This window comes from Hyperolius riggenbachi, chromosome 7, assembly GCF_040937935.1.
Source record: "Hyperolius riggenbachi isolate aHypRig1 chromosome 7, aHypRig1.pri, whole genome shotgun sequence".
NCBI classification, from domain to species: domain Eukaryota; kingdom Metazoa; phylum Chordata; class Amphibia; order Anura; family Hyperoliidae; genus Hyperolius; species Hyperolius riggenbachi.
In genome coordinates, this window is record NC_090652.1 from 49,557,267 (window position 1) to 49,583,411 (window position 26,145).

Below are 26,145 nucleotides of genomic sequence, written 5' to 3' on the forward strand. Positions count from 1 at the left end.
CCCGGCTATGGACCAGTTAATTGGTTCTAGGATTATGAAGCCGGCCACACTGCTGGGTATCGATCTCAGTTTATGGCAGAGCTAGATTTACCATGAGGCACTGTAGGCATGTGCCTACAGGCGCCTGATGATGGAAAGGCGTCTTAATTCCCTCTTTAAGTGCCCCCCTCCCTCCTTCCCTATGCAGAATCCTGATGAGTGTGTAAATGAGGTTACTCACCCTGCTCTTGGCATCCCACTGACGAGATCTACCTTCAGTCAGGGACGCCTCTAGCTGCTGAATACTGAGGTTCCTCTGGCTACCTTATACTTGAGGGCACCTCTAGCTACTTAATATTGAGGGTACTTCTGGCTACCTAATACTAAGGGGCACCTGTAGCTATGATGTGCAAGGGAGAAGTGACAGCTGGGCCAGCTACCACACTTGTGGTGCGGTTCAGCAGGGGTTTGTAAGTTCATGGAGGGTAAAGTCTAAGATGCAAGGACATCTATGCCTATAGGCTCCTGTGAGGTAAATCCTGGCCTGGTTTATGGTGCTGAGGAATCTGTCCCCCCCCCTACCCCCCTACACACACACACCGTGTTAAGGTGATGCTAACTATGCCTCTGCCCAATTCCTCTCTGTGGCCCCACCACGGAGACGTTGAGGAGAACCTTCATAGCAGGGACACACAAGTCAAAAAACATCTTCTAGATGTCTAACCATCTCACATTATGACTGCCTTTATTAGTTGTTTCTCCCCACTGCAGAAAAGTGCTAACTCTTCTGAGAAATTTTTAGTCACTTCCTCTTATTAACCAGTCAATCCAGTGACTATGACAGTAAGTAAGGAAGTAAGGGGAATTTCCATGAAGGAGTCCTCCACTCAGTCATTCGCAGCATCCTTTTTTTTTTTTTTTTTCCCTTCTGTGTGTGTCTTTCTTGATGACAAGGCCTCCCGGATGTTGCGCTCACTGCGCTTGCTTTTTTGCAGTGTCTTCTGAATCCATTTAGTTGATTGTCTACAGACACACCTAGGAGTCTAGAGCTAATCACTTAAATGGACTACCTAGAATTATGGCACACATACACATATCATGACCTGGAAATCATACCATTGAACGAACAAATGTAGCAATGGCCCTTCCATATTGGGTCCAAAATTGGTCAGGTGTCACACTTTAGGCTTCTTACAGACATATGTTTACTATCTAGTTCGTAGGTAGATTTCAGCAACTATCACTTGAATCTATGGATCAAACGAGATAGGCACCACCATAGACTGCAAAATAGAGAAGCTTCCATGGCTCTGGTGTGTAAATTTGGCTCTGGGGCCTTCATATAGCCAAAGTTGCAGCTATCATGTGGCAAGGGTGACAAATGTCAGTTACTATGTATAACTGTGGACAGGGTGACAGTTGGTGCCAGGGTATGGGCATTATAAATCCAAACCTCAGGACAGTTGCGGCGAATGTACAGTATTGCTGTGTAACTTCTTTGATAGAGTGGTATCAGCTGCAGTACTTGGGTACAGTGTTAGGTGTAGGTATTGGCGGGGGGACGGGACATGTTAGACGTAGGTGGGGTGTTAGGCATAGTGGGGTTAGTGTTATGTGTAGTTGGAGGGTTAGTGTTAGATGTAGGTGGGCTGAGTTAGTGTTATGTGTAAGTAGCGGGGGGGGGGGGGGTTTAGTGTGAGGTATATGTGAAGGGAGGTTAGTGTGAGGTGTAGGTAGGGGGTTGTTTGTGTTAGGTGCAGGTAGTATTTGGCAGAAGTAGGGGGAGGTTAGTGTTAAGATGCCTATTAATGAGCCAATTTTCTGAAACAATCATTCAGGCCCATCAACAGAGGGAAAAATAATAAACAATCTGATCAGATCAAAATAATCATTCTGAAATTTGGATCAATGGAACGTTTGGTAAAACGATTGTTCATCATTAGTCGGCATTAACAGCACCCAATCTGATCAACTGTTCTGTTGATCGTTTGGAAGATTCTACCATTAATGGGAACAGTTTAGGCATAGGTGGGGGGATATTAGTGTTAGACCCGGTTCACATCTGCATTTTTTTTGCAGATCGGGCAGTATGGATCCGGCCATCTGGTTCCGGATAAACGGTCCGTTTTTATAGCCAGTGTTCTGTAAAAGTCCGTTTTCATTGATTCCTATTTTGCTGCAAAACTTTCTGTTTCCGTTCCACTGAGCGAAACTGTCAGGAAAAACAGAACCATACGGCTGTATCCGCAGCTTAAAGCTAATGTGAACCGGGCCTAAGGCATAGGTAGGAGGGAGGTTAGTGTTGGGTGTAGGTAGGGGGAAGTTAGTGTTAGGTATATGTAAGGAGGAGGTTTGCGTTAGGCATAGCTTGGGGGGGGGTGTTAGTGTTAGGCATATGTAGGGAAGGTAGTGTAAGCTGTAGATATGGGAGGGAGTTAGTGTTAGGCGCTTAGGGAGAGGTTAGGGTTAGACATTGGTAGGGAGGGCTAGTATTAGAGTTTAGGTTACTGTAATTAAGCAATGGCAATAGTGGCATGCAAATTCCCAACACTAAGCCGTTATTTGAATATAATTCACAATATTCTCTACGGCAAGTCAACAACACCCAGCACCCAAATTACTGCACAGAACTTTTATACAGACACCCTGCCCCTCACACTGGCCCTTGTCACTGACTGGAGGTGGGCAATGGTCTACCAAAATGGTTATTTCAAAGTTGGACAATTCCTAGAGTGTCCTGTCCTCCACCATCACAGTGGGAGGTATTTCCTATCTTGCGGAATAAAGCCAGAGACACCTTCATATTCTGAGCATAGTCATATCCTCGAAGTTAAGCAAGCCCTATTCATCCTCCACCTAGGTCTTGTTTTTCTTTGCTAAGTTTCCATCACTTCTCAGAAAGAAGTGGATTCCTTTCATCCCCAGTCATGCAGCCTCGTCCTAGACAATAGTGGGTGTCTCCATCCACCTCATCCTCTGTAAGGAGAATCTACAGCACTCTTCCTCTTCTGTGTCCACGTGTTGCCTATTGTTTGTAAATATCTGGAGTTAGTAATGGGTACCTGATCATCCAGTCTAAACCTCTATCCCTGCAGGACCTGAAAACCTGTCAAGCTACATTCCCAGGATTGGGGCTGTTCCAGACGTTCGCCAGGTCAGTGTGTCAGGCAAACATCTGGCAAAAGCGTGGAGAGAGGGCAGCCAGAAGCAGACTGAGCTTAACCTTCCACCTATCGAGAAGTCTTCTCCATCCACATCCAATATTGAGGAACCACGCAAGATGCTGGGAATTAGAACCATCATGGATCACTATCTACTGCTGCTTCTTTCTGGTGAGTCAATAAAGCTTTCATACTTAAAGGGAACCCAAGGTGAGACAGATATGGAGGCTGACATGTTTTTTTGTTGTTGTTGATTTCCTTTTAAATAATGCACATTGCCTGGCAGTCCTCCTGATCCTCTGCCTCTTAAGCCATAGACCCTGAGCAAGCAAGCAGATCAGATGTCTATGACGAATCTAACAGGATTAGCTGTATGCTTGTTGTTTTTTTTTTTTTTTTTCGGGGGGGGGGGGGGGGGTGATTTAGACCCTACTGACCAGAAAGATTAGTAGGAAAGCCAGGCAACTGGTGTTGATTAAAAGGAAACAAGTTGGTTGGTTTGTTTTTTTAAGATCATCTTTTTTGCAGCCATATAATTACACAATGATGAGTTGTCATGAGCTCATTTTATGTAACTCTGTTATGTAGGTGAATTAAAAAAATAAATAAATAAATAAAGGGCTTAATTTTTTGTTTTTGTTTTTTTAAAGTTTCTACCTACAAAATTCTATGTGCAGAAACTTTTTGCTCTTAATGTAATTATCTTAAAATTGTTTTAAAACTTTGATGGGTACGTCTAGATTTGTGAATGAGAAGGAAAAAAGTGTTCAGTTCAGCACTCTATACATTGCAAAGATTAATTAAAAACTTTTTTTTTTTTTTTTTCAGCTTGCTTACCTTCAGTTTTATGTGCTGTTAAAACAACCATTCCATGATGTTTCTGGTTAAGGCGGTCACACACAATACAATAAAGTGATCTGATTTTTGCTGCTATTTGATAAAAAATATTGTATTTCTTGAATAATAATTTGTTCCCAGGCTTATGTAAGCCAGCTCTACACATTGTTTTGTAGAAAAATTACATATATTTTTTTATTTCAAATATATTATATATATATATATATATATATATATATATATATATATATATATATATATATATATATTAAAAATCCAATCAGATTTCACATTTTTTTCGCCGATAGAAGTGGATTGGGAGTGGTGGAGTTTTCTGATCAATTTTATAGAAATTGAACGGTGTAGGGTAGATTAACAATTTTCTAATATACACTGTACTCGTATACAAAGAAACAAACCTGATTAAAGATACTAAACAAAAGTATACCCTAATAGAAAAGTATATAAAACTTAGCTTTTATTAAGATCGCATTAAAACGTTATCATATTAACATATTTGCTAGCTATACTGTTAACTGTGAATAAAGTGGACTGGAGGAAACAGGGTTCTGGGTCAGAAGACCATCCTCCTAGTTCACACTAGTAATCATTATGAACCCTACACCAAAACTCGACATGTTTCATTTCCTAAATTGGAAACTTCGTCAGGAGTGCATATACCCTAGTGATAGAGTGATAAAGTGCTACACACAATAAATACAATATACATTTCACATATTTACAAAAGTTAGCAAAGTAGCAGAGTAACGGCCACCTAAACCGGCAGGCTGCCGGTTTAGGTGGCCGTTACTCTGCTACTTTGCTAACTTTTGTAAATATGTGAAATGTATATTGTATTTATTGTGTGTAGCACTTTATCACTCTATCACTAGGGTATATGCACTCCTGACGAAGTTTCCAATTTAGGAAATGAAACATGTCGAGTTTTGGTGTAGGGTTCATAATGATTACTAGTGTGAACTAGGAGGATGGTCTTCTGACCCAGAACCCTGTTTCCTCCAGTCCACTTTATTCACAGTTAACAGTATAGCTAGCAAATATGTTAATATGATAACGTTTTAATGCGATCTTAATAAAAGCTAAGTTTTATATACTTTTCTATTAGGGTATACTTTTGTTTAGTTTAATACACTGTACTCCCAAGACACTTTTTTTTCAGTTTTCAATGTTTTGTTATGTTTATAATGTGTGTGTTTAGGGATTGGGGGGGGCGGGTGTGCGTGTGTATTGTGCATTGGTCAGATTTTTCAAATGTTGGTCAATCAGAAAATGTATATCCTTGAATAGTAATAGTAATAGTATGGATGGTGTGTGGCCACCTTTACATCTAGCTCTTGAGTCACACATGATACAATAGAATGATCTGTTTTACAGCAATTTGATAGAAAATGATCGTTTATACAGAAAAATCAAGAGGATTTTTTTTTTTGGTTTTTTTTTTCCCTCAATCGGAAGTGGTGAGAATTTTTTTTTTTTTTTGTATCCTTTCTTTTTCAAGATTGTATGGTGTGTGTTAGATTAACAATTTCTTAAAGCGGTATCGTCACCATAAAAAACAAATTTCAACAGCAACTGGTCGGAGTGTATTAAGTGATAAAGAGGCTAATCCTGCATTAAAAACTTGCAAAACTTTTTCTGCTGTTATGGTTCGGAGTTATCACATACCTTAGGAACATTGGCCCTTTAGTAGTCAGTGCCAAACAGTTGAATGTTGGGGGTTCTTTTTATCTATAATATATTCCTCCTCTTCCATGTATTTCCCTGCCTAGCTTCTTATCTAAAACCCCTCTGCTTGAGGCTGAGGTGACTGAGCGATTGAAGGAGAAAAAAAAAACAGTGCGGTTTCCAGTATACACCTCAGTGGGAGTGTCTGAAGACTTTGGGAGGAGGGCAGCTAATGAATACACAATGAGCAAGAGGAGGGGGGGGGGACAAGAGTCAGGGAGGATATGATGTCAGCATTAGCTTGGCAAAATTCTGCTTTTCCTTTATAAAATTCACAGGAATCATTATGTGGATAGCACAATACATCTGTTATGCAAGTAGAAGTAGTATTAATCTACTTGTATATGTGTTTTTTATTTCTAGGCTAGCATGGGTGTTGCCTGTTCTTTAATGTAGAGACAAAAGCAATTTTTGGGGCGTTTTCAATCATTTTTCCAGAATTGGGGGATAAATTGAACACACGAGTAGTACATTGGTCAGATTTTTCAAATGGTACAATCAATCAGAAAAATTGATTGTAAATCTTGAATTACAAAGACATTTTAAAAAGTGTGTGTGTGTCCACCTTAAAAAAAACCTTATGCTGTGCAGCTGATAACTCATGTAGCAAGCACTGTATGAAGGATTTCCAATCATTTTGTACTCTAAGCAGAGTACCGTTGCCATGGTTGCAAAGTAGTCTGATTTTTTTTTTAAGCTTGCAATTAGTTCTCAAGATGCTTTAAATTTACAAAACTCCATAGAGGTCCCAGGAAGTGAGGGGCAATCGCTCTTGGGAGGGCACAGGCGGCTATAAAAACTTTAAAACCTTTACTGGAGTTAAGTTGCAACATGTTTGTTCCATACACACCTAGATTTAAAGGGGAAAAAAAGGATCCCATTAACATTTTAAAGTGACCCCAAGGTGAAAGTGATATGGAGGCTGTCATATTCATTTCCATTTAAGCATTACCATTTGCCTGCTCATCCTGCTGATCCTCTGCCTCTAAAACTTTTAGCCATAGACCCGGAACAAGCATGCAGCAGATCAGGTGTTTCTGACATTGTCAGATCTGATGAGATTAGCACCATGCTTGTTTCTGGTGTGATTCAGACACGACTGCAGTCAAATAGATCAGCAGGATAGCCAGGTAACTGGTATTGTTTAAAAGGAAATAAATATGGCAGCCTCCATATACCTCTCACTTCAGTTGTCCTTTAACCATTTATGCCGCCTGGACATGATCCTTACGTCCAGGCGGCTGCTGTGCTGGTGTTGCGCTCTTTGGTGCACTCCCGCGGGCGATTGCAGTCGTGCCCGCGCACCCCTGTGCCGACCCCCGTAGCCCGGAGATCAATGAATGGGAACATGGTTCCAGTTCATTAATCTATGTCCCCGGCAGAGAAACTGATGGCCTCTTATCAGAGGCTGTGGTCTTTCTGAAAAAAAAAACAAAAACAAAAAAACATTTCCTGTCCTCTTCTCGCTTTCTGGAAGCGAGAGAGACCCCCAAAAAAATCTCAATGTGGCCATCTTGTGGCCAAATGGTAAAACTACATCTACATACATTTTTCAATACATAAAACACATTATTACATTTGAAATTAACTGTTTATTTCCCACACCAAAAATTACCCCAATAAAATTTTTAATGGAAAAAAAAAATTAAAATAAAAAAAATAGTTACCTAAGGGTCTGAACTTTTAAAATATGCATGTGAAGAAGGTATATTACACATTTTTTTTTTAATTATAAGCTTGTAAATAGTGATGGACGCAAAACTGAAAAAATGCTCCTTTATTTCCAAATACAATATTGGCGCCATACATTGTGATAGGGACATAATTTAAATGGTGTAATAACCGAGACAAATGGGCAAATAAAATACATAGGTTTTAATCATGGCAGCTTGTATTATTTAAAAGCTATAATGGGTGAAAACTGAGAAATAATGCATTTTTCTATTTTTATTTTTTTTTATATTTCTGTGAAAATGCATTTAGAAAAAAGTAATTCTTAGCAAAATGTACCACCCAAAGAAAGCCTAAAGGGTGGCAGAAAAAAACAAGATATAGATCAATTCATTGTGATAATTAGTGATAAAGTTATAAGCAAATGAATGGGAGGTGAAAATTGCTCTGATGCATAAGGCCACATACACACATCAGACCATAGTCTTTTGAAAATGAAAAATCACAGACCAATTTTACCCTCTTCCACGTAGTATGAGAGCCATACCTACACAGTCTATTCTATGCAGGGCCGGATTAATACTTTTTACCGCCCAAGGCCCGACTATCTCCATACCGCCCCCCCCCCCCCCCCGCTAAAACCAACAGTGCCCCCATACAGTAAGTGCCACCTAAAATACAGCAGTGTAGTTAGCGACATAACAGCAGGATTTAGATTAGAAAATGCTCTGAGGACATTTAGGCAGGGATTAGATTGTAACCACCTCTAAAAGCAGGTAGTGATATGACAGCAGGTATTAGATTCTATGCTCCTCTGGGGAGTTAGTGACATGATGGCAGAGATTAGAATGTAGGCTCCTCTGAAGAGTGACAACACACACACAGGACAGGAGTGACAACACACACACACACACAGGAAAGGAGTGACAACACACACACACACAGGAAAGGAGTGACAACACACAGACAGGACACTAGTGACAACACACACACAGGACAAGAGGGACAACACACAGACACACAGGACAGGAGTGACAACACACACACACACAGGACAGGAGTGACAACACACACACACAGGACAGGAGTGACAACACACACACAGGACAGGAGTGACAACAAACACACACACAGGACAGGAGTGACAACAAACACACACACAGGACAGGAGTGACAACACACACACACACAGGACAGGAGTGACAACACACACACACAGGACAGGAGTGACAACACACACACAGGACAGGAGTGACAACACACAGACAGGACACTAGTGACAACACACAGACAGGACACGAGTGACAACACACAGACACACAGGACAGGAGTGACAACACACAGACACACAGGACAGGAGTGACAACACACACCACACAGGAAAGGAGTGACAACACACAGACACACAGGACAGGAGTGACAACACACAGACACACAGGACAGGAGTGACAACACACAGACACACAGGACAGGAGTGACAACACACAGACACACAGGACAGGAGTGACAACACACAGACACACAGGACAGGAGTGACAACACACAGACACACAGGACAGGAGTGACAACACACAGACACACAGGACAGGAGTGACAACACACAGACACACAGGACAGGAGTGACAACACACAGACACACAGGACAGGAGTGACAACACACAGACACACAGGACAGGAGTGACAACACACAGACACACAGGACAGGAGTGACAACACACAGACACACAGGACAGGAGTGACAACACACAGACACACAGGACAGGAGTGACAACACACAGACACACAGGACAGGAGTGACAACACACACACAGGACAGGAGTGACAACACACACACAGGACAGGAGTGACAACACACAGACAGGACAGGAGTGACAACACACAGACAGGACAGGAGTGACAACACACAGACAGGACAGGAGTGACAACACACAGACAGGACAGGAGTGACAACACACAGACAGGACAGGAGTGACAACACACAGACAGGACAGGAGTGACAACACACAGACAGGACAGGAGTGACAACACACAGACAGGACAGGAGTGACAACACACAGACAGGACAGGAGTGACAACACACAGACAGGACAGGAGTGACAATACACTCACAGTAGTGACAACTAGGGATGCTCAAATTCGGCTTCGGGAGATATCCGGATTTTTGCTATCCGGATATCTCCCAGTAATGCTGTGCGGGCTGGGCGGGGGCGGGGCGGGGGGGGGGGGGGGGGGGGGGGGGTCAAGCTTACCTCTCTGACGCCTCCCACGATGCGCTCCGTGCGCGTCACGTGATTACAAACACTTTCTCCTTCAACCCGGAAGGAGGAAGTGTTTGTAATCAGGTGACCGCCGCTTGGAGCGCATCGTGGGAGGCGCTGAGGGACGACCGAAGAAGACGTCAGAGAGGTAAGCTTGACCCCCCCGCCCAGCCCGCACAGCATTACTGGGAGATATCCGGATAGCAAAAATCCTAGTATCTCCCGAAGCCGAATTTAAGCATCCCTGGTGACAACATACAAGGAAAGAAGTGAAACGCACATCATGCTGGGACGCAAGTTTATGATGTTGCGTATCTCTCCTCTGACCTTTCTCCTCACCTCCAAGGCTCGTCTTCAGACTCTTCACCTCTCCCCCCTCCCATCTGAAGCTCGTCTCCCTCTTTCCCTTCCAGCTAGCTGTTTACTTTCCTGGCTGTGGCTGCCCCTCTCTCTCCTAGCAGCATTCTATTATACAATGTGCTGCTTCTCCTGAAGACTCATCTTCTCCTGCAGGACGTCCGTTTTCACTTGATTGCACAAGTGAAACTCGATCACTGCACACAGGAACAGCCACATGGCTGTCCTTCAGCATGATGTACAGTGCAAGGGATTTGACGCTACTAATCCTTGAACTTGTAACAGACTCTGTAACCGTCCGCCCGCTCCACACAGACACAACACAGCAGGGTGCAGGGCGATGCGGCTGCAGATGGGGGCATAATGATTATGTTGAGTGTGTGTGACTGTGGAGGGAACAGACTGGGGAGACCTGTGCAGCCATGTTAGGGATGCTAAAGACAGCTCTCCGGCCACCCGCCCATTGCGAGCAGTGGCGTAGCTATGGAGCTATGGGCCCCGATGCGAGTTTTACATTGGGCCCCCCAGCACTCTATATATATGGCGCAACAAAACCTGCCAAGGTCATCCACAGTATTACAGGTGCAAGAAGGCATGGGAAACAGTTTGTTAATGATTACTACTATTCAAAGCATCTATAGAAGTGATTATTACCACCACAGGACCAATAAACAGCTAATGCTTTCATTGAGGAAGGGCCCCATGGGGCCCCTCTGGCCCAAGGGCCCTGATGCGGTCGCTACCTCTGCAACCCCTATTGCTACGCCCCTGCTTGCGAGGCTTCACCCTAGGAACGTGCCTTTCCGGCCTTCCCAGAAATCCGACCCTGATTCTATGGAGCTGAACTCCCCATCAGAAAAAAATATTTGCAAGATTCTGCACACACAGATGCTGTACAGACACAAAAGATCAGTATCTGCAAAAGATCTGTTCCTGCCAAAGATCCGTTCCTGCAAATTGCATTCATAGTCTATGAGATCTGCAGATCATCATACACACTTTGTTTAACTGACATTCATCTGCAGATCTGAAAATCCATCCTGGTGGATCGGATCTGCAGATGAATGTCTGTTAAACAAGGTGTGTATGATGATCTGCAGATATCATAGACTATGAATGCATTTTGCAGAAACAGATCTTTTGCAGATACTGATCTTTTGAATGTGTACAGCGTCTTTGTGTGCAGCATCTTGCAAAGTTTTCTGTCTGATGGGGAGTTCAGCTCTATGGGCTCGTTTCCACTGTTGCGACGCGATTTCGGCCGCATTCCGACGCTTGTAAAAACGCATGCGGATGCGTTTCCGCATGCGTTTTTACCCGCGATTTCGCGTGCGATTTCGCATGGCAGGGTGCCATGCGAAATTAACCATGACACTGCCAGGGCAAAATAACATTGAAAAGGTGCGAAATCGCCCGCGAATTCGCGGGTAAAAACGCATGTAAAAACGCATGCGTTTTTACTATTAAATACATTAGCGGCGATTCGCCCGCATTCCTGAGGCACGCGAATCTGCACGACCCTGTCGTGCAGATTTTCCCCGCACAGAAAAACGCCGCCGCCGCCGCACACGTGGAAACAACCCCATACAGTAACATTAAGTATGCGAATCCGCATGCAGTGCCCGCATGCGGATTCGCTACAGTGGAAACGAGCCCCATAGAATAGACTGTGTAGGTATGTCTCTCATACTACATGGAAGAGGGTAAAATTGGTCTGTGATCTTTCATTTTCAAAAGACTATGGTCTGATGGGTGTATGAGCCTTAAAGGGGAACTGAAGTTAGAGGTATACAGAGACTGCCATATTTATTTCCTTTTAATCAATACCAGTTGCCTGGCAGCCCTGCTGGTCTATTTCAATGCAGTAGTATCTGAATAACACCAGAAGCAAGCATGCAGCTAGTCTTGTCAGATCTGACTTTAAAGTCTAAACCATTGAAACACCTGATCTGCTGCAAGCTTGTTCAGGGGCTATGGCTAATAGTATTAGAGGCAGAGGATCAGCAGGGCTGCCAGGCAACTGGTATTGCTTAAAAGGAAATAAACATGACAGCCTCCATATACCTCTCTCTTCAGTTCCCCTTTAAGGTGAAAAATCCCCGCTGGCTGAAATGGTTAATGATGGCCATCCATGAAGCAGTTTTTGTTTCCCGAATTCAAAAGACTGAGTATCCCATGGATCACACTGTAGTACACTATAGCAATCCGATCTATCCCTCTGCAATAGTTAGGCCTCTTTTCCACGGACTGTTGAATTGTGTAGTCACTCAGCAAGCAGTTACCAGGCAGCAGTGAGCAGTTGTGAGAGTTTGAGAGGCATTTCACGCCAGTGCCTATCAACAGTCCATGGAAAAGGGGCCTTATTCAATTGAATAGTCATGAATTCCCACACCACAATGCACACTCAGTATCCGCAGAAACCTGTTATACTGCTCTATACTGCTATAATGCACTTCAATGCTATGCAGCTATCAGGGTACTTATCCGTTAGCTGGGCGCATCCGGCAGGTGGCGCTAATTACTATTCCCCCTCCAGGCCGACATGGATAGTAGGGAAAGATGTAACTCTGGTGGAGTTTTGTCGCCACCTAGAGGATGCGCCCGACTAACGGATAAGTACCGCTATCAGTTCCCCACCCCCTCCACTAATCCCCCACCTGCCTGCACAGAAATATCTATATCTGATAAAGTGTCCAAAAACGTTTTTAAGTGAATTTATCAGATATATTGGAGGCAATAGATTTTTCTTAAAGACCACGATCACAAAAATTGTACAATTTAAAATATATGTAAGCACATACAGATAAGAAGTCTGTTTCTTCCTGAGTAAAATGAGCTATAAATTACTTTACTCCTATGTTGCTGTCACTTAAAGGAGAACTGTAGTGAGAGGTATATGGAGGCTGCCATATTTATTTCCTTTTAAGCAATACCAGTTGCCTGGCAGCCTTGCTGGTCTATTTGGCTGAAGAAGTGTCTGAATCACACCAGAAACAAGCATGCAGCTAATCTTGTCATATCTGTCTGTCTAATTTGTCAGAAACACCTGATCTCCTGCATGCTTGTTCAGGGGCTATGGCTGAAAGTATTCGAGGCAGAGGATTAGCTGAATAGCCAGGCAACTGTATTAAATGTGCTTAAATGGAAATAAATATGGCAGCCTCTATATACCTCACTACAGTTCTCCTTTAACCAGTTCACCCCCAAGGGTTTTTATCCTAACGGACCAGAGCAATTTTCAGTTGTCAGCGCTCCTCCCTTTTATTCCCTAATAACTTTATTACTACTTATCACAAGAAAATGATCTATACCTCGTTTTTTTCGCCACCAATTAGGCTTTCTGTGGATAGTACATTTTTCTAAGAATTTTTTTATTCTAAATGCATTTTAATGAGAAAAACAGAAAAAAAAAGAAAAAAAAATCATTATTTCTCAGTGTTCAGCCTTTATAGTTTTAAAATTAAACATTCTCCTGTGGATAAAACAAACACGTTTTATTTGCCCAGTGGTCCCGATAATTAAACCGTTTAGATTATGTCCCTACCACAATGTATGGCGACAGTATATTATTTTGAAATATAAGTGGTTATTTTTCTGTTTGTTCTGGCCATAATTACAAGCCCCTATGTAATAAATTAAAATTAATTTCCCCCCATAAAATATAGAATAAAAAAAGCTGAGTCCCTAAGGCAACTATTTATTTATTTTTTTTAAGCTGATTTTTTTTTTACAAGTGTTTTTTTTGGGGGGGAGGGTTGGAAGTGTAATTTTATTAATGATGTGTATATACTTGAAAATGTATGTATTTTGTAAGTGTAATATACTTTTTGGCCACAAGATGGCGCTGGTGAACACTCATAGGACGTGTTCACTTTTTTTTTTTTTTTTTTTACACACTTTATTAAACTGTTACATTTCCTGTTTATGTGAATGGACGTAGCCGCTGTTCGCGGTCACGTCCATTCACTCCAGGCACTGCGATTGGGTAGAGGACTGTTCAGTCCTCTTCCCCAATCGCCCAGCACGGGATCCCGACGGTAATGGCGGCGGTAGCGGCGGACACACGGCGGTAGCAGCGGCGGGAATGCGCGACGTATTAAAACGTCATGTTGCTGTTAATAGAGGTAAGCATGACGTTTTAATACGTTAGGATGGCGGTAAATGGTTAAGGTAGCCATACATCTAGCGATTTGGCTTTACGATCGACTATTCAATTTGATCACTTTATAGAGTCGAGAGATAATAGATGAAAAGTGGCTGATTTCATGTTGAATTGACCAGCTTAGTCGAGCAGGATGGAAGAGATTGGTCGATTGCACAGGAATAGGCTACTGTTCTCATGTCAGTTGATGGACTCTGAACCGATTTTTGCATTGAGAATATGGAGACACAACACCGGCCTGATAGAATGTGAAGGTGAATCGCATAGGATATCTATTGTGTGTGGGGCGGGGGGTTACTAGTCGATAGACTTTTTCTCAACCATACCGAAGCAGATTCCTTAATAAAGTTGCTCACTTTGTCGGTTGAATCAGAATCGCTAGATGTATGGCTACCTTTACGGTAGTTAGATAAAATCTGACGGAATTGAGAGGTTTTTGACTAGTCCAACTCGTCATGGGGATTCTCAGTATTGAATTTATTCTTTACAAAAGCACTCCCTGGAAAGGATCTATATAAAGATGCAGGACGCCCCCCTCCCCTTACCTGTTTACAAACTAGTCTGGCTGTTGGACTAAGCAACTGCCATTCATTAATTGCCTTTGAAAATTAAGAAAAACCTGAGAATCCCTTATGAGAAGATAAGCAAGTCCAAAACCTGTCAGACAGCAGATTTTACTCTGGGAGAAATGTACTTTTTATTTATGTGATTTCATGTATGTTTAACCACTTAAGGACCGCGGTGTTAAACTCCCCTAGTGGCCAGGCCTTTTTTCACAAATTGGGCCCCTGCAGCTTTCAGGGCTGGCTGCAGGGCCGCACAACACAGCACACAAGTGCTTCTCTCTCCCCACCAACAGAGCTTTCTGTTGGTGGGGTCAGATCGCCCTCAGGAATGTTCATTTATTTTTCATAAATTTTTTTTTATTACATTTCTCTCTTTTTTTTTTTTATATTTAACCTCCCCCCCCCCCCCCCTCATCAGCCTATCACAGCCGTTTGCTCTGGTGTCCCCAGTACAGCGCTGCCTTACATCGCAGCGCTGTACACAGTTATGAGACGCGGTTTCGCCGTCTAACAGTCTCCGAGTGGCGATCGCTGATGGGAGACTGATGGCGGAACAGAGCTCCACCTACCAAGCGGAGATGTGTGTGTGCTCTCCTAGAAAGCCCATTTCCCAGCCGTTCGCGCTGCGTAGAGCGGTCCTGGGGCTGCCCCACTGCTCACGACAATCTGAGTGGAGCAGTCGGCAAGAGGTTAAATAAAAGGGACAGTCCACAATAAACTGTCTGTGCATCTGACTTTACTTTAAACTTAAGTGAAATGCTAGGAACTGTGTTCCTTTTTTTTTTTCTTTGCCTGAAAGAGTTAATCAGGTATGCAAGTGGCAGTTTCTGTCTGGCCTGAGTCGGACTGGGTGGGACAATAGCATAACCCTCACTGATCAGTAATTACAGCCATAAAACACTTTCCTGTCAATAAACGGCTTCTAAGAGCAGGAAAAAGATAGTCAGTTAGTAATTTATGAAGGTGTCATTGAGCAGAGAAAATAAAATAGTAAAATACTTAAAAACTAGATTTAAATATAAAATAAAACAGTAGAATATCTAACAAGTCATTTTTAGGAGAAGGGTAGCTACAATTGTTTTTTTCCCATCAGTTTTTCACCTCGGGTGTCCTTTAAGGATCACAACTATGCAATGCACATAGAGAGAGATGACTGAAGGAGGCCCCCTCTGGTCCAGGGGCCCTGGTGCGGTCAGAACTTCTGCATCCCCTATTGCTATGCCACTGAGGGCAGAACAATTCATTATTATTATTTCTCTTTCTCTAGTGCTTAGCCCTGACTATTGTTATGTATTTGCATTTTTCCTGAGGCATGGGAGTTTTACATACCTGTAAATTTAATTAGTAATTAACTATTTTTTGAGCTTTCACACTGGAATGAACTTTTGAAAGCGTTAGTCATGGTTTATACAGAACTAGAATGCTAATCCAGTATAAGCTGATTCACACTCTCTCCTATTCCATGGTTTTTAGGTTTGGCATGCGAGCGTTACACCATTATCCGCTCTTTCTAGGCTAAAATGCACCCAAGGCGAGGGTGTAAAAATTGTAAAAATTGTGCCCCCCCCCCCGAGCGAGGTATGGGTGCCCGCAGTATAGGTTAGCCAGGTCTAGTTGCACTTAGTATAGGTCGCCAAGAATAGGTACCCCAGTAAAGGTAGCCAGGCATAGGTGAGCCAGTATAGTTGCCCCCGCTATAGGTTAGCCAGGTAGGTGCCTCCAGTATAGGTAGCCAGTATAGTTGCCCCCTGTCACAGACCGCTAGGCCGGTCTGCGGATGGGGTAAATCGATCAGCGTCAGAAATCCTCTTACACGGTCATTTGTTCATCACGAAGGGTAACCCGCATTCGCAATTTGTTGAACTGACTCGCGAAGGGAGCGTTCTGATACCAACCGAATCACTCCACACACATACAATTCAAAGATCTGCCACCAAGCGAGTTACACAGCCCGCTACTGTAATTTTACTAGGACTTGGAGAACACTTTAGTAACTCCTAGCAATATGCAGGAACCTGGGTCAGATCGTTATATCTGGGCCGGGTTCTCGCATACGGGTTGTAGAGGTGTATACTTCTATTAAACACAGGGTAGCGAGTTCAGGAGAATAGGTACGATTGTGTATGTTCAGCAACAGGTCATAACCGCTAAACGATTTTTAAACGTTTAATAACACAAATGCATTACATACAGTTATATACACCTATTAACATATAAAACACAGAGCTTAAAAATAAAAGGAATAAAATCAGAAAGTTCTTACTTAGCTAGCTGAGCAGTCCATTTGAAGCATGAAGAAAATAGTCCAGTTTAAACGTAGGCATTCAGGTTAAAGTCTTTGTACACAACATGCGCCCGGTTCTCCTTGAGCACATGTCTAGACCTTCCTGGTAGATGGAAATTGAAGAACTGGGTGGAGTTCCTTGCAAACGCTTTTTACTGACCAGAGTTTTGGGGCGGTCACTACCTGGAAAGTAGGTGTGTTTGAGGCAGGGTTACCTCCTGGCAGTCAGGTTACTACCCCCAGACTTGGAGCAAGGAATGTACCAATTATTAATACTTTGTGTAATTCCGCCCCAGATGGGTGCATCGCAAATGCGCGACCATATTCATAAGCAGCATGCGACTCTGTATTAAATGAGTCTATACGCGCCTAGTCTGTCGAATTTGCTCTACGCAGGCCGGATAAAGTGGTTTCTATATGGATCCCTGATAGCTAGAAACGTGCACTTTAGGTGAACGATAGAACTGTTTCCTAGGTATCAGAAAATGTAATTTTGGTCTTGCTGTGCCAAACCTATTTTGAATTATTAATAAAGTAAATGTTCCCATTGTGTGAAGCTATGAGTTTTTGGAGGGAAATTTGAATCTCAACCAGTTTGAGGAGGTTTTCCTTTTGGGGAAAGATGAGCTATGTACCAAATGGCTTCTCGGCAGGGAAGCTAGCCACGTGTGAATTCTGTCCTGACCTGAACAGGATGTGGGGGAGGTTACTGTTCTCAGTAAGAGAGAGGGAAATTGACATCTATTGTGCATTTACCCAAGACTGACAGGAACTGTGCACGACCATGCGAAAGTCGATGGCGCTTACGCGCACGACTTTCGTAATATTCGTCACACCCCCAGTATAGGTTAGATAGGCAGGCACCCCCGGTATAAGTTAGATAGGTAGGTGCCCCAGTAGTACAGGTTAGCTAGGTGGGTGCCTCTAATATAGGTAGCCAGAATAGTTGTCCCCAGCATAGGTTAGATAGGTATGTGCCCCCAGTATAGGTTATTTAGGTAGGCGCCTGCAATATAGGTAGCCAGTATAGTTGCCACCTGTATAGGCTAGCTAGGTAGGTAGGTGCCCCCAATACAGGTTAGATAAGTGCCCCCAGTATAGGTTAGATAGGTAGCTGCCCCCCCAGTATAGGTTAGATAGGTAGCTGCCCCCCCAGTATAGGTTAGATAGGTAGGTGCCCCTCAGTATAGGTTAGATAGGTAGGTGCCCCTCAGTATAGGTTAGATAGGTAGGTGCCCCCCAGTATAGGTTAGATTAGGTAGCTGCCCCCCAGTATAGGCTAGATTAGACAGGTGACCCCCAGTATAGGTTAGATTAAGTAGGTGCCCCCCCCAGTATAGATTAGATAGGTAGGTGCCCCCCAGTATAAGTTAGATTAGGTAGCTGCCCCCCAGTATAGGTTAGGTAGGTGCCCCCCAGTATAGGTTAGGTAGGTGCCCCTCAGTGTCTAACTGCACATAAGTGCTGTTACAGCTCCTCTGATCTGCCGTACGTCTCAGGACAATGACGTATGGCTCTAATGTTTTTCATTAGAGCCATACGTCATTGTCCTGAGACGTACGGCAGATCAGAGGAGCTGTAACAGCACTAATGTGCAGTTAGACGTTGGATGAAACCTCTCCCATACATCAAAGGGGGAGATTACAACTTCAGATGAAACGACTGATAAGGCAGCCTCCTCCTGCAGAATGGAATGTGCTGGTTCAGCGTCGCTTAGCTTTCTCTGGCGACGGGACTCCAGCACTGATTTAGGGTTATGGCCCATACTCACGAGGGACTTTTGTCGCCTCAACACGCGGCGCGCGCGTGTTGCGGCGACAGGTCGCCCGTGAGTATGGGCCGTTGCACGCGCGCGCACCCCGAACTGTCGCCCGTCGCTCTTGTCGCCATGCGATTGAAAGTTTCAATCGCATGGCAACAGTCGCCGCCGCACCTCCGCCGCAACTGTCGCTAGTCCGCGTGAGTACGCGGACTAGCGACAGCAACCTCCATAGAGGTAAATGGAGCTTCCGGCGGGGGGAGGAGGAACGTCGGCGACAGCTTCCGTCTCGCCGCTGGTCCCTCTTCCGCGTGTGTACGCGGAGGGACCTAGCGAGGAGCTGTCGCCGGCCTGTCGCTAGCACGCTCACGTGTGCTGGCGACAGGCCACTTCTGCAGCCCGTGAGTACGGGCCATAAAGCAATATTGAAACAGAGTTTTATTCAGCCATAATACAAGTCTTACACATTGCTATGATTGCACATATTTTATATTAAATGATAATATAAACAGAATTTAGCCACAGTGCCCCTTTAAAGGAATACTTAAGCTAAAAAAAAAAAAAAAAAAAAAAAATCTTTACTCGCCCGGGGCATCCCTCAGCCCCCTGAAGCTGGATGGTGCCCTCGCAGCCCCGCTCCTGTCCCCGCCGACTGCTACTTCCGGGTTTGGCAACAGCCGCCGACAGGCTGGGAACGTGGCTGAATCTCTGCGTTCCCAGCCGCCATATCACCCTCTATGCTGCTATAGCGTATACGCAGGGACACAGGTTTTATTATAGAGGATACTCTGCCGCCATCTGTACATTGGAGAGAGGGGACACTTAACAGGGGCACTATATGAGGGAGAACAGTACCTGGGGGACACTATATGAGAGGATCATTTTATTCAAGGTATAATTCCATATTAATTGTATCCATTTATGTAAATGTGCAATCCCTACACATTAAGATTATTGCTTGCCTTAATTCTGAGCATAAATTCACTCAGCCAACTCCACGAGGTACTAACAGCCTGTCCAGTTTGGGAGAGTCCAAGCTGCTGCCAGACAAGCAAGTAGTACAGGTGTGGAAAATAACAAATAAGATGTGAAGATTACTTGTACATACAGGAAAAGGAAATGCCTGGGCCATCTGTATCAGAACATAGAGAACAGATTCCAGGTTAGAAAATAAGTGCAGCTTGTGGTCATAATCTACTCTAGTCATTCCTAGATGGCTACAAATTTGAAATAAAAACGTCGTTTTTGATTGCCCTAAATTGCAGAAAACGTTGCACAGAACTGAGCCATATTTAGCGTGGGCATAACGTCCTGCTGACCTTTCCATATTCCTCTCATTTTAGTCGTGTGTGTGTTTGTTCCTGGCCAGCCTGTGTGACAATGCTATCTTCTGATACTGAGGGGTAGGAGCATGGAGGGATAGATGTATAGATTCTATACATGATCGGACAGGCTAGAAGCTTTGTGTGTGTATCTAACATGCATTCCTGCAGGGCGGAGGGAGGGGGACTCCAACATGCACCGTCAGGAATATACATTGGATGATTGTTCACTGTAAGCTACCTTCTTACAAGGGGTGGGGAGCCCCATTCTGTTCCCTGATCCACTGCGTCTGCTGAGAATTACTCTGAGTGACAGCTGACCAATCGTGACCTCACATGACCACGAGCTGCCAGTCAACGTGGCCACAGCCAACATTCACACAACCCATCTACCAACACCGGCCCCCAACCACAATAACAAATGAATGGAATTATTTTCTGTGCAGTTGGAGTACTAGAATTGTCTTGCAATATCTTGCTTTAGGTGACAACAGTTTACAACGCTTACCTTAATCTTTGGGACATAATGAGGGCTGTAAAAATAAATAAATAAAACAAAAACTTATATAGGTTTGGTAGCTGAACTACAGCAGTTTCATGAAGGCAGCAGCATTTTGTTCTTTCAGACCAAGTCTAAAAAACAGTGGCGTAGCAATAGGGGGTGCAGAGGTTGCGACCGCATTGGGGCCCCTTAGGGCCATCACTCAACCACAGTATTAGCACTTTATTGGTCCTGTGGTGGTAAAAATCACTTCTATAGATACTTTAAATAGTAGTGATCATTAACAAACTGTCCCCCATCCCCTTCTTGCACCTCTGACACTGTAGCTGTCCTTGTTAGGCTTTGGTGCACAATATCAATTGCTCTATACAACATGCTTGGGGGGCCCCATGTAAAACTTGCACTGGGGCCCACAGCTTCTTAGCTACGCCACTGTTAAAGAATTGCTTTGCTTGTATTCTTAGAGGATACCTGAAGGGAGAGGGATATATGTAAGTTGCCATATGTTTTTTCTTCTTTCTTTTTAAACCTCACAGGTTTGTTTAAGGCCTATTTTTTCCACGGACAGTTGATAGGCAGTGAAATGAACCTTAAACTCTCAAAACTGCTTGCTGCTGCCTGGTAACTGCTTGTTGTTGCATGATAACTGCTTACTTCTGCCCGGTAACTGCTCACTGCAGCCTGGCAACTACTTGCTGAGCACACAGTTCAACTGCCCGTGGAAATGGGCCCCTACCTTGGAAGAGGGAATCCTCTGCATCATTCAGAGGCTTCTCCTGTCCCCCTCCACCAGGCTGTTCCAGTGCTGAGACTCACGAAGATGGCTCGTGCAAGTGCAGTAGCATGGATGGTCAACCCGAAGTGAGAGGTATATGGAGGCAGCCATATTTATTTATTTTTGAACCATACTGGTTGCCTGGCAGTCCTCCTGATCCTCTGCCTCTAATACTTTTAACTATAGATAGTGAACAAGCATGCAGCAGATCAGGTACTCTGACTCAGCTGACTCAGGTTTTACTGGATTATCCATATGCTTGTTCCAGGGTTTTGACTCCAACACTATGTATGCCAGAAGATCAACAGGACTGCCAGGCAACTGGCATTGTTTACAAGAAAATAAATATAGCATTGGCAGCCTCCATATCACGTTCACCTCTGGTTTCCTTGAAGCCCTTAAGGCTAGTACACACTAGCAATTTTGATTGGCCAATGATTGGTCAATTTTACCACCTCCATGTAGTATGAGGGCCAAACAGATTTTCTATTCTATGCAGATTATATAGGTAAATGGTCATACTACATGGAGGTGGTAAAATTGACCAATGATTGGCCTATCAAAATTGCTAGTGTGTACTAGGCTTTACTGTATGCTTACAGGGATTTTTTTTTTAAGTTATTTTAGGTAAAATGTGGCCCTTGAATGTGAATGACTGTATTAACTGTAAACTTGTCACTTTTACAGTGCCTGACTTGTAGGGTTCCTAAGGAGTTTAAGGCTCTGGGCAAATGCCTAGTTTGACCCTATGGCAACACCGACCATTTAACTCTAATCTTATGCTGGATCCACACGGTGCGTTCGCGCACTCGATTTCCCGCTCGATTCCCGTCGATTCGTTTATTTCCAACATGTCCGATTTGGATTTCGATGGATCGTTAGGTCGATTTGGCATACTTTGCATGCGAATCGACCTAACGATCCATCGAAATCCAAATCGGACATGTTGGAAAAAAAAGGAATCGACGGGAATCGAGCGGGAAATCGAGTGCGCGAACGTACCGTGTGGAGCCAGCATTAGTATAACATTTCTTAGTAGGTCAATACTGTGTTTCCAAACCCCAGCCCTAATGTGATGCCATGACTAATGATGAGTTCAAATTTCTCATAATTGTAATTTTGCATCACCATTAGCAATTAGATGCAAAAATGTAATGAAATATTTCAGGCAAAATCGGAGTTTTGTTTGTAAATGCAATTTTATGTAACTTTTGAGTAGTTATGCGCTGAATTTAGAGGTTAATAAGAACCCCCATACATGCAATCATCAGCAAAATTGCTTTGTAGCAATTACAAAAAGTCCTTGTAGTTTTTTTAGAAAATCCATTTAAAAAATGCAAACGTAACATGGTTTTTAAACTATAATTTTTTCGAGTTTAAAAAACATTTTTCCTCTGCATATTTTGATTTTCTCAAAGACTGCAAGGTCTTTTTAAAAACATTTTTTTTTTTTGCCTTGTTCCCACCCTTTGTCTTAACATCGTAGCAATTGTGGGGACGATGGCAATTTTATGGGGGGCTTAGCTATTAACCTCTAAATTTGGCACGTAATTAACCACTTAAGGACCAGGGCTTTTTTCAGTGATCTGTGCTGCGTGGGCTCTCCAGCCCGCAACACCGATCAGCAGTGAGCCTTGGCGATCAGACTTCGCCCCCCTTTTTTCCCCACTAGGGGGATGTCCTGCTGGGGGGGTCTGATCGCCGCCGGCTACCCGCGCTTTCCGGGGGGGGGGGCTCTTCAAAAACCCCCTCCGCAGCGCTTTCCGCCCTCCCCGGCTTTCCCTACCTCTCCCTTAGCATCTGAGCGGCGCAGGACGGATATCCGCCTATCTTCAGCCTATCATATGCCAGCGATCCCTGGCCAATCAGAGGCCGGGGATCGCCGATCTATGTCACGCCGCTGCTGCGCAGCAGCGCCGTATGATGTAAACAGCGGGGATTTCTCCCCCGCGTGTTTACATTTCGCCACCCCAGGCAACCACTATATGCTCAGATGGAGAGATTAACCTGTCCCCACTAAGGCCTGGAACCTGCTACAAATCGCAAATTGCTAGTACAATTGCTAGCGTTTTTAATGAGCGTTTTGTAAGCTATTTCATGAGCATTTTACGGGATTTTGGGAGCGTTTTTAAAAAGTGTAAGGTTTTCGCCAGCGATTGTGTTAATTCTGGTTGGTCCTTTCAATGTATCATCATCATTTTTTTACAGTTTACAGTAATTTAAAATCTCAAATCGCTATGTTTAGCGATTCATGAGTGATTATGCCAGCAGTTATATACCGTACTTTACATTAAAACGTAAACGCTCCCAAAATTCTGCATGTCCTGCGATTGCGATTTTGCTAGTCGCAATTGCTCCAGTGGATTTTGGCCCATCCCTTAACATTAGCTGAGCATTTAGGGAAATTGCTAGAGTTTTGAATTTCTTCCTAAACGCTCAAAAAATCGCTCTAGTGGATCACAGCCCTCAGGCTAAGAAGTCGCTCTCCGTAGATAGGCAGAAAAAGGGCAGAAACACCCATCCACCAGGTGGAAATTCAATAATTTGTGTATATAGAGGCGCCAGAAAGTATAAAATATTTTAAAAACAGTTTAAAATGGGGGGTACTGGTGGACTTGCCTCCCCATAGATGACACAGCAATAATGTATCTTTAAAACGTATTCAACATTTATTTCTTACACCAATAACCTCTGCAATGCTTTTCGTGGGTCTGTCGCCCGCTTCTTTGGGCAAAGTACAACAAGGAGCAGCTGAATGAGTGTCAGGATGGGTATAGCCCCTCTGTCTGATCAAATTATAATTACGTATGGCCGGAATTTTTGAAATTACGATCACTAGCCATGACCATGCTCCTGATCCACATCAGATGCTTAACTATTGCGGCAAAAGCCAACACCCCGATCTATAAAGGGGCGAGGATCAAATTGTCAGCTTCACGTCTGCATCAAAAGACCTTCACATGTCTAGAATTCTGTCATTTGCTTCACACCTCTAATATGATTTTCAGGAAACACAAACCAGTTCATCCTGTAGCTCCTGCACCTGGCATGCTGGAGACACATAACCCGGTCCACCTTGGTGTCAGTAGCTGAAAAAGTCCCTTATCCTGACACTCTAAAGGTGCGTACACACATGCGACTATAGTCGTTTGTAACGATCGTTCCCCGATCTTTACCAACGACGATCGTTACAAAAAACGAACCACCGACTATTAAGGCAAACGACAAACGAGCCAAATCGCTACAAAAGAAAGTTCTGTCTCGGCGGATTTTAACCAACGACGATCGTTTGCAAAAGTAGTACATCATTGGAAACGATCGTTCGTACTAGGCTTGACATGCGCATTTCACTATTTCTCCATGGAACTTCTCATTTTTATGCGCAGGCGCAATAGTTGCTTTCTGTGATGTAACGTTCGTTCTAACGATCAGATCGTTACACACATTTTAAAACTACCTTTACTTAGGTCGTTCTTTCATCAATTAAAAGTTCGTTCGTCGTTCTTAACGAACGATCGTTGTCGCATGTGTGTACGTAGCATAGGAGTGTAAAGAGTTTTACAGACCTAAAGACAGATACAGCAGATCCATTAAAGAGCCCATACACCTCTCAATCTGCCACCAGATCAACTATCTGATAGATCTCTATCTGATCAGAGGGGGATCTATTGCCTGCCCAGACACTGCAGACAGATTTATAATTACTGCTGATCGTATGTAATTACGACTTGGACATTCAACTGATTTCATGTAATCCATTCATGATTTTTGCATTATTTTCACACCAAATTTAGCTGTTAATAGCAAAGCTCCCGTACATGCTGTTGTCACCAAAATTACTAGAAATGTTAAGAAAAAGAGTGGGAACAAATCATTTTTCAAAAAGACATTTGCATTTTTAACATTTTCTCAAAAATTACAAAGAAAAAAATGTATTTTTAATCTCAGAAAAATCACAGTTTAAACACCGTTTAGTTTGCTCAAAAACTACAAGGTGTCTTTGTAAAAATAACAAAATAAAAAGTGTGCCTTGTTCCCACTTTTCCCCTAATTTACATAGCAATTTTGGAGATGATTGCATGACGGCTTTGCTATTAACCACTAAAGTCGGCACAAAACTATGTGAAAATTACATGAAATTGCAAAATTATGGTTTCTGATTAGGTTTTCAAACAAAATTAATTACCAATTTACTGCAAATTTTTAATTATGTTTTTTTTCATCGTAATTGCAAATTATGGTGCGAAATTATGATTATGCGACATTTGTGCTCATCACTATTTCCTGTTGGTTTCCGCGTAGCATCTAGTGGAAATTGTTCTAGTGTTTCCCTTTTAGGCCACACCCTCATGTAATATGGGCCCCCATTTCACACCCATAGCAAGTACTGCCATTTTTGGCATATATTTGCAAAGAGGAATTTTTGGGCAATAGGTCAATCTTCATAAAAATGCCTATTTTTCATAAATACTTAGTGAAAACAAAACATTTAATGTATTTTCAATAAAATATTTCCTTTTGATTATATATTTTTAGTTTTACACCTTCCTGCTCTTGCTGCTCAGCCAGCATCATCTTCCTCGAGGTGTGGCTCTCCATTGGTCTCCAATCGTATAGTAGGCGGCACAGATGCAGCGGAAGGGGCATGGCCATGGCAGGCCAGTCTGTGGTATAATGGGCGTGCAATTTGTGGCGGATCCCTCATCTCCAGTCAGTGGGTGCTGACAGCTGCACATTGCCTTCAGTTGTAAGTTGCTGCATTTTCT

At 43.4% G+C, this 26,145-nt stretch overlaps 1 protein-coding gene across 1 annotated transcript in view; it reads left to right on the forward strand.

The window, feature by feature from the left end:
- The first annotated feature begins 1,397 nt into the window (after positions 1-1,397).
- The window catches only part of LOC137526011 (transmembrane protease serine 9-like), an 83,609-nt gene continuing 58,861 nt past the window's right edge, over positions 1,398-26,145 (forward strand). Inside the window, exons 1-3 of the mRNA XM_068247221.1 lie at positions 1,398-1,453; positions 3,075-3,311; positions 25,916-26,126. Coding sequence (XP_068103322.1) covers positions 3,260-3,311; positions 25,916-26,126 — 263 coding nt within the window. The 5' untranslated portion in view covers positions 1,398-1,453; positions 3,075-3,259. The remainder of the gene's footprint in view (positions 1,454-3,074; positions 3,312-25,915; positions 26,127-26,145) is intronic.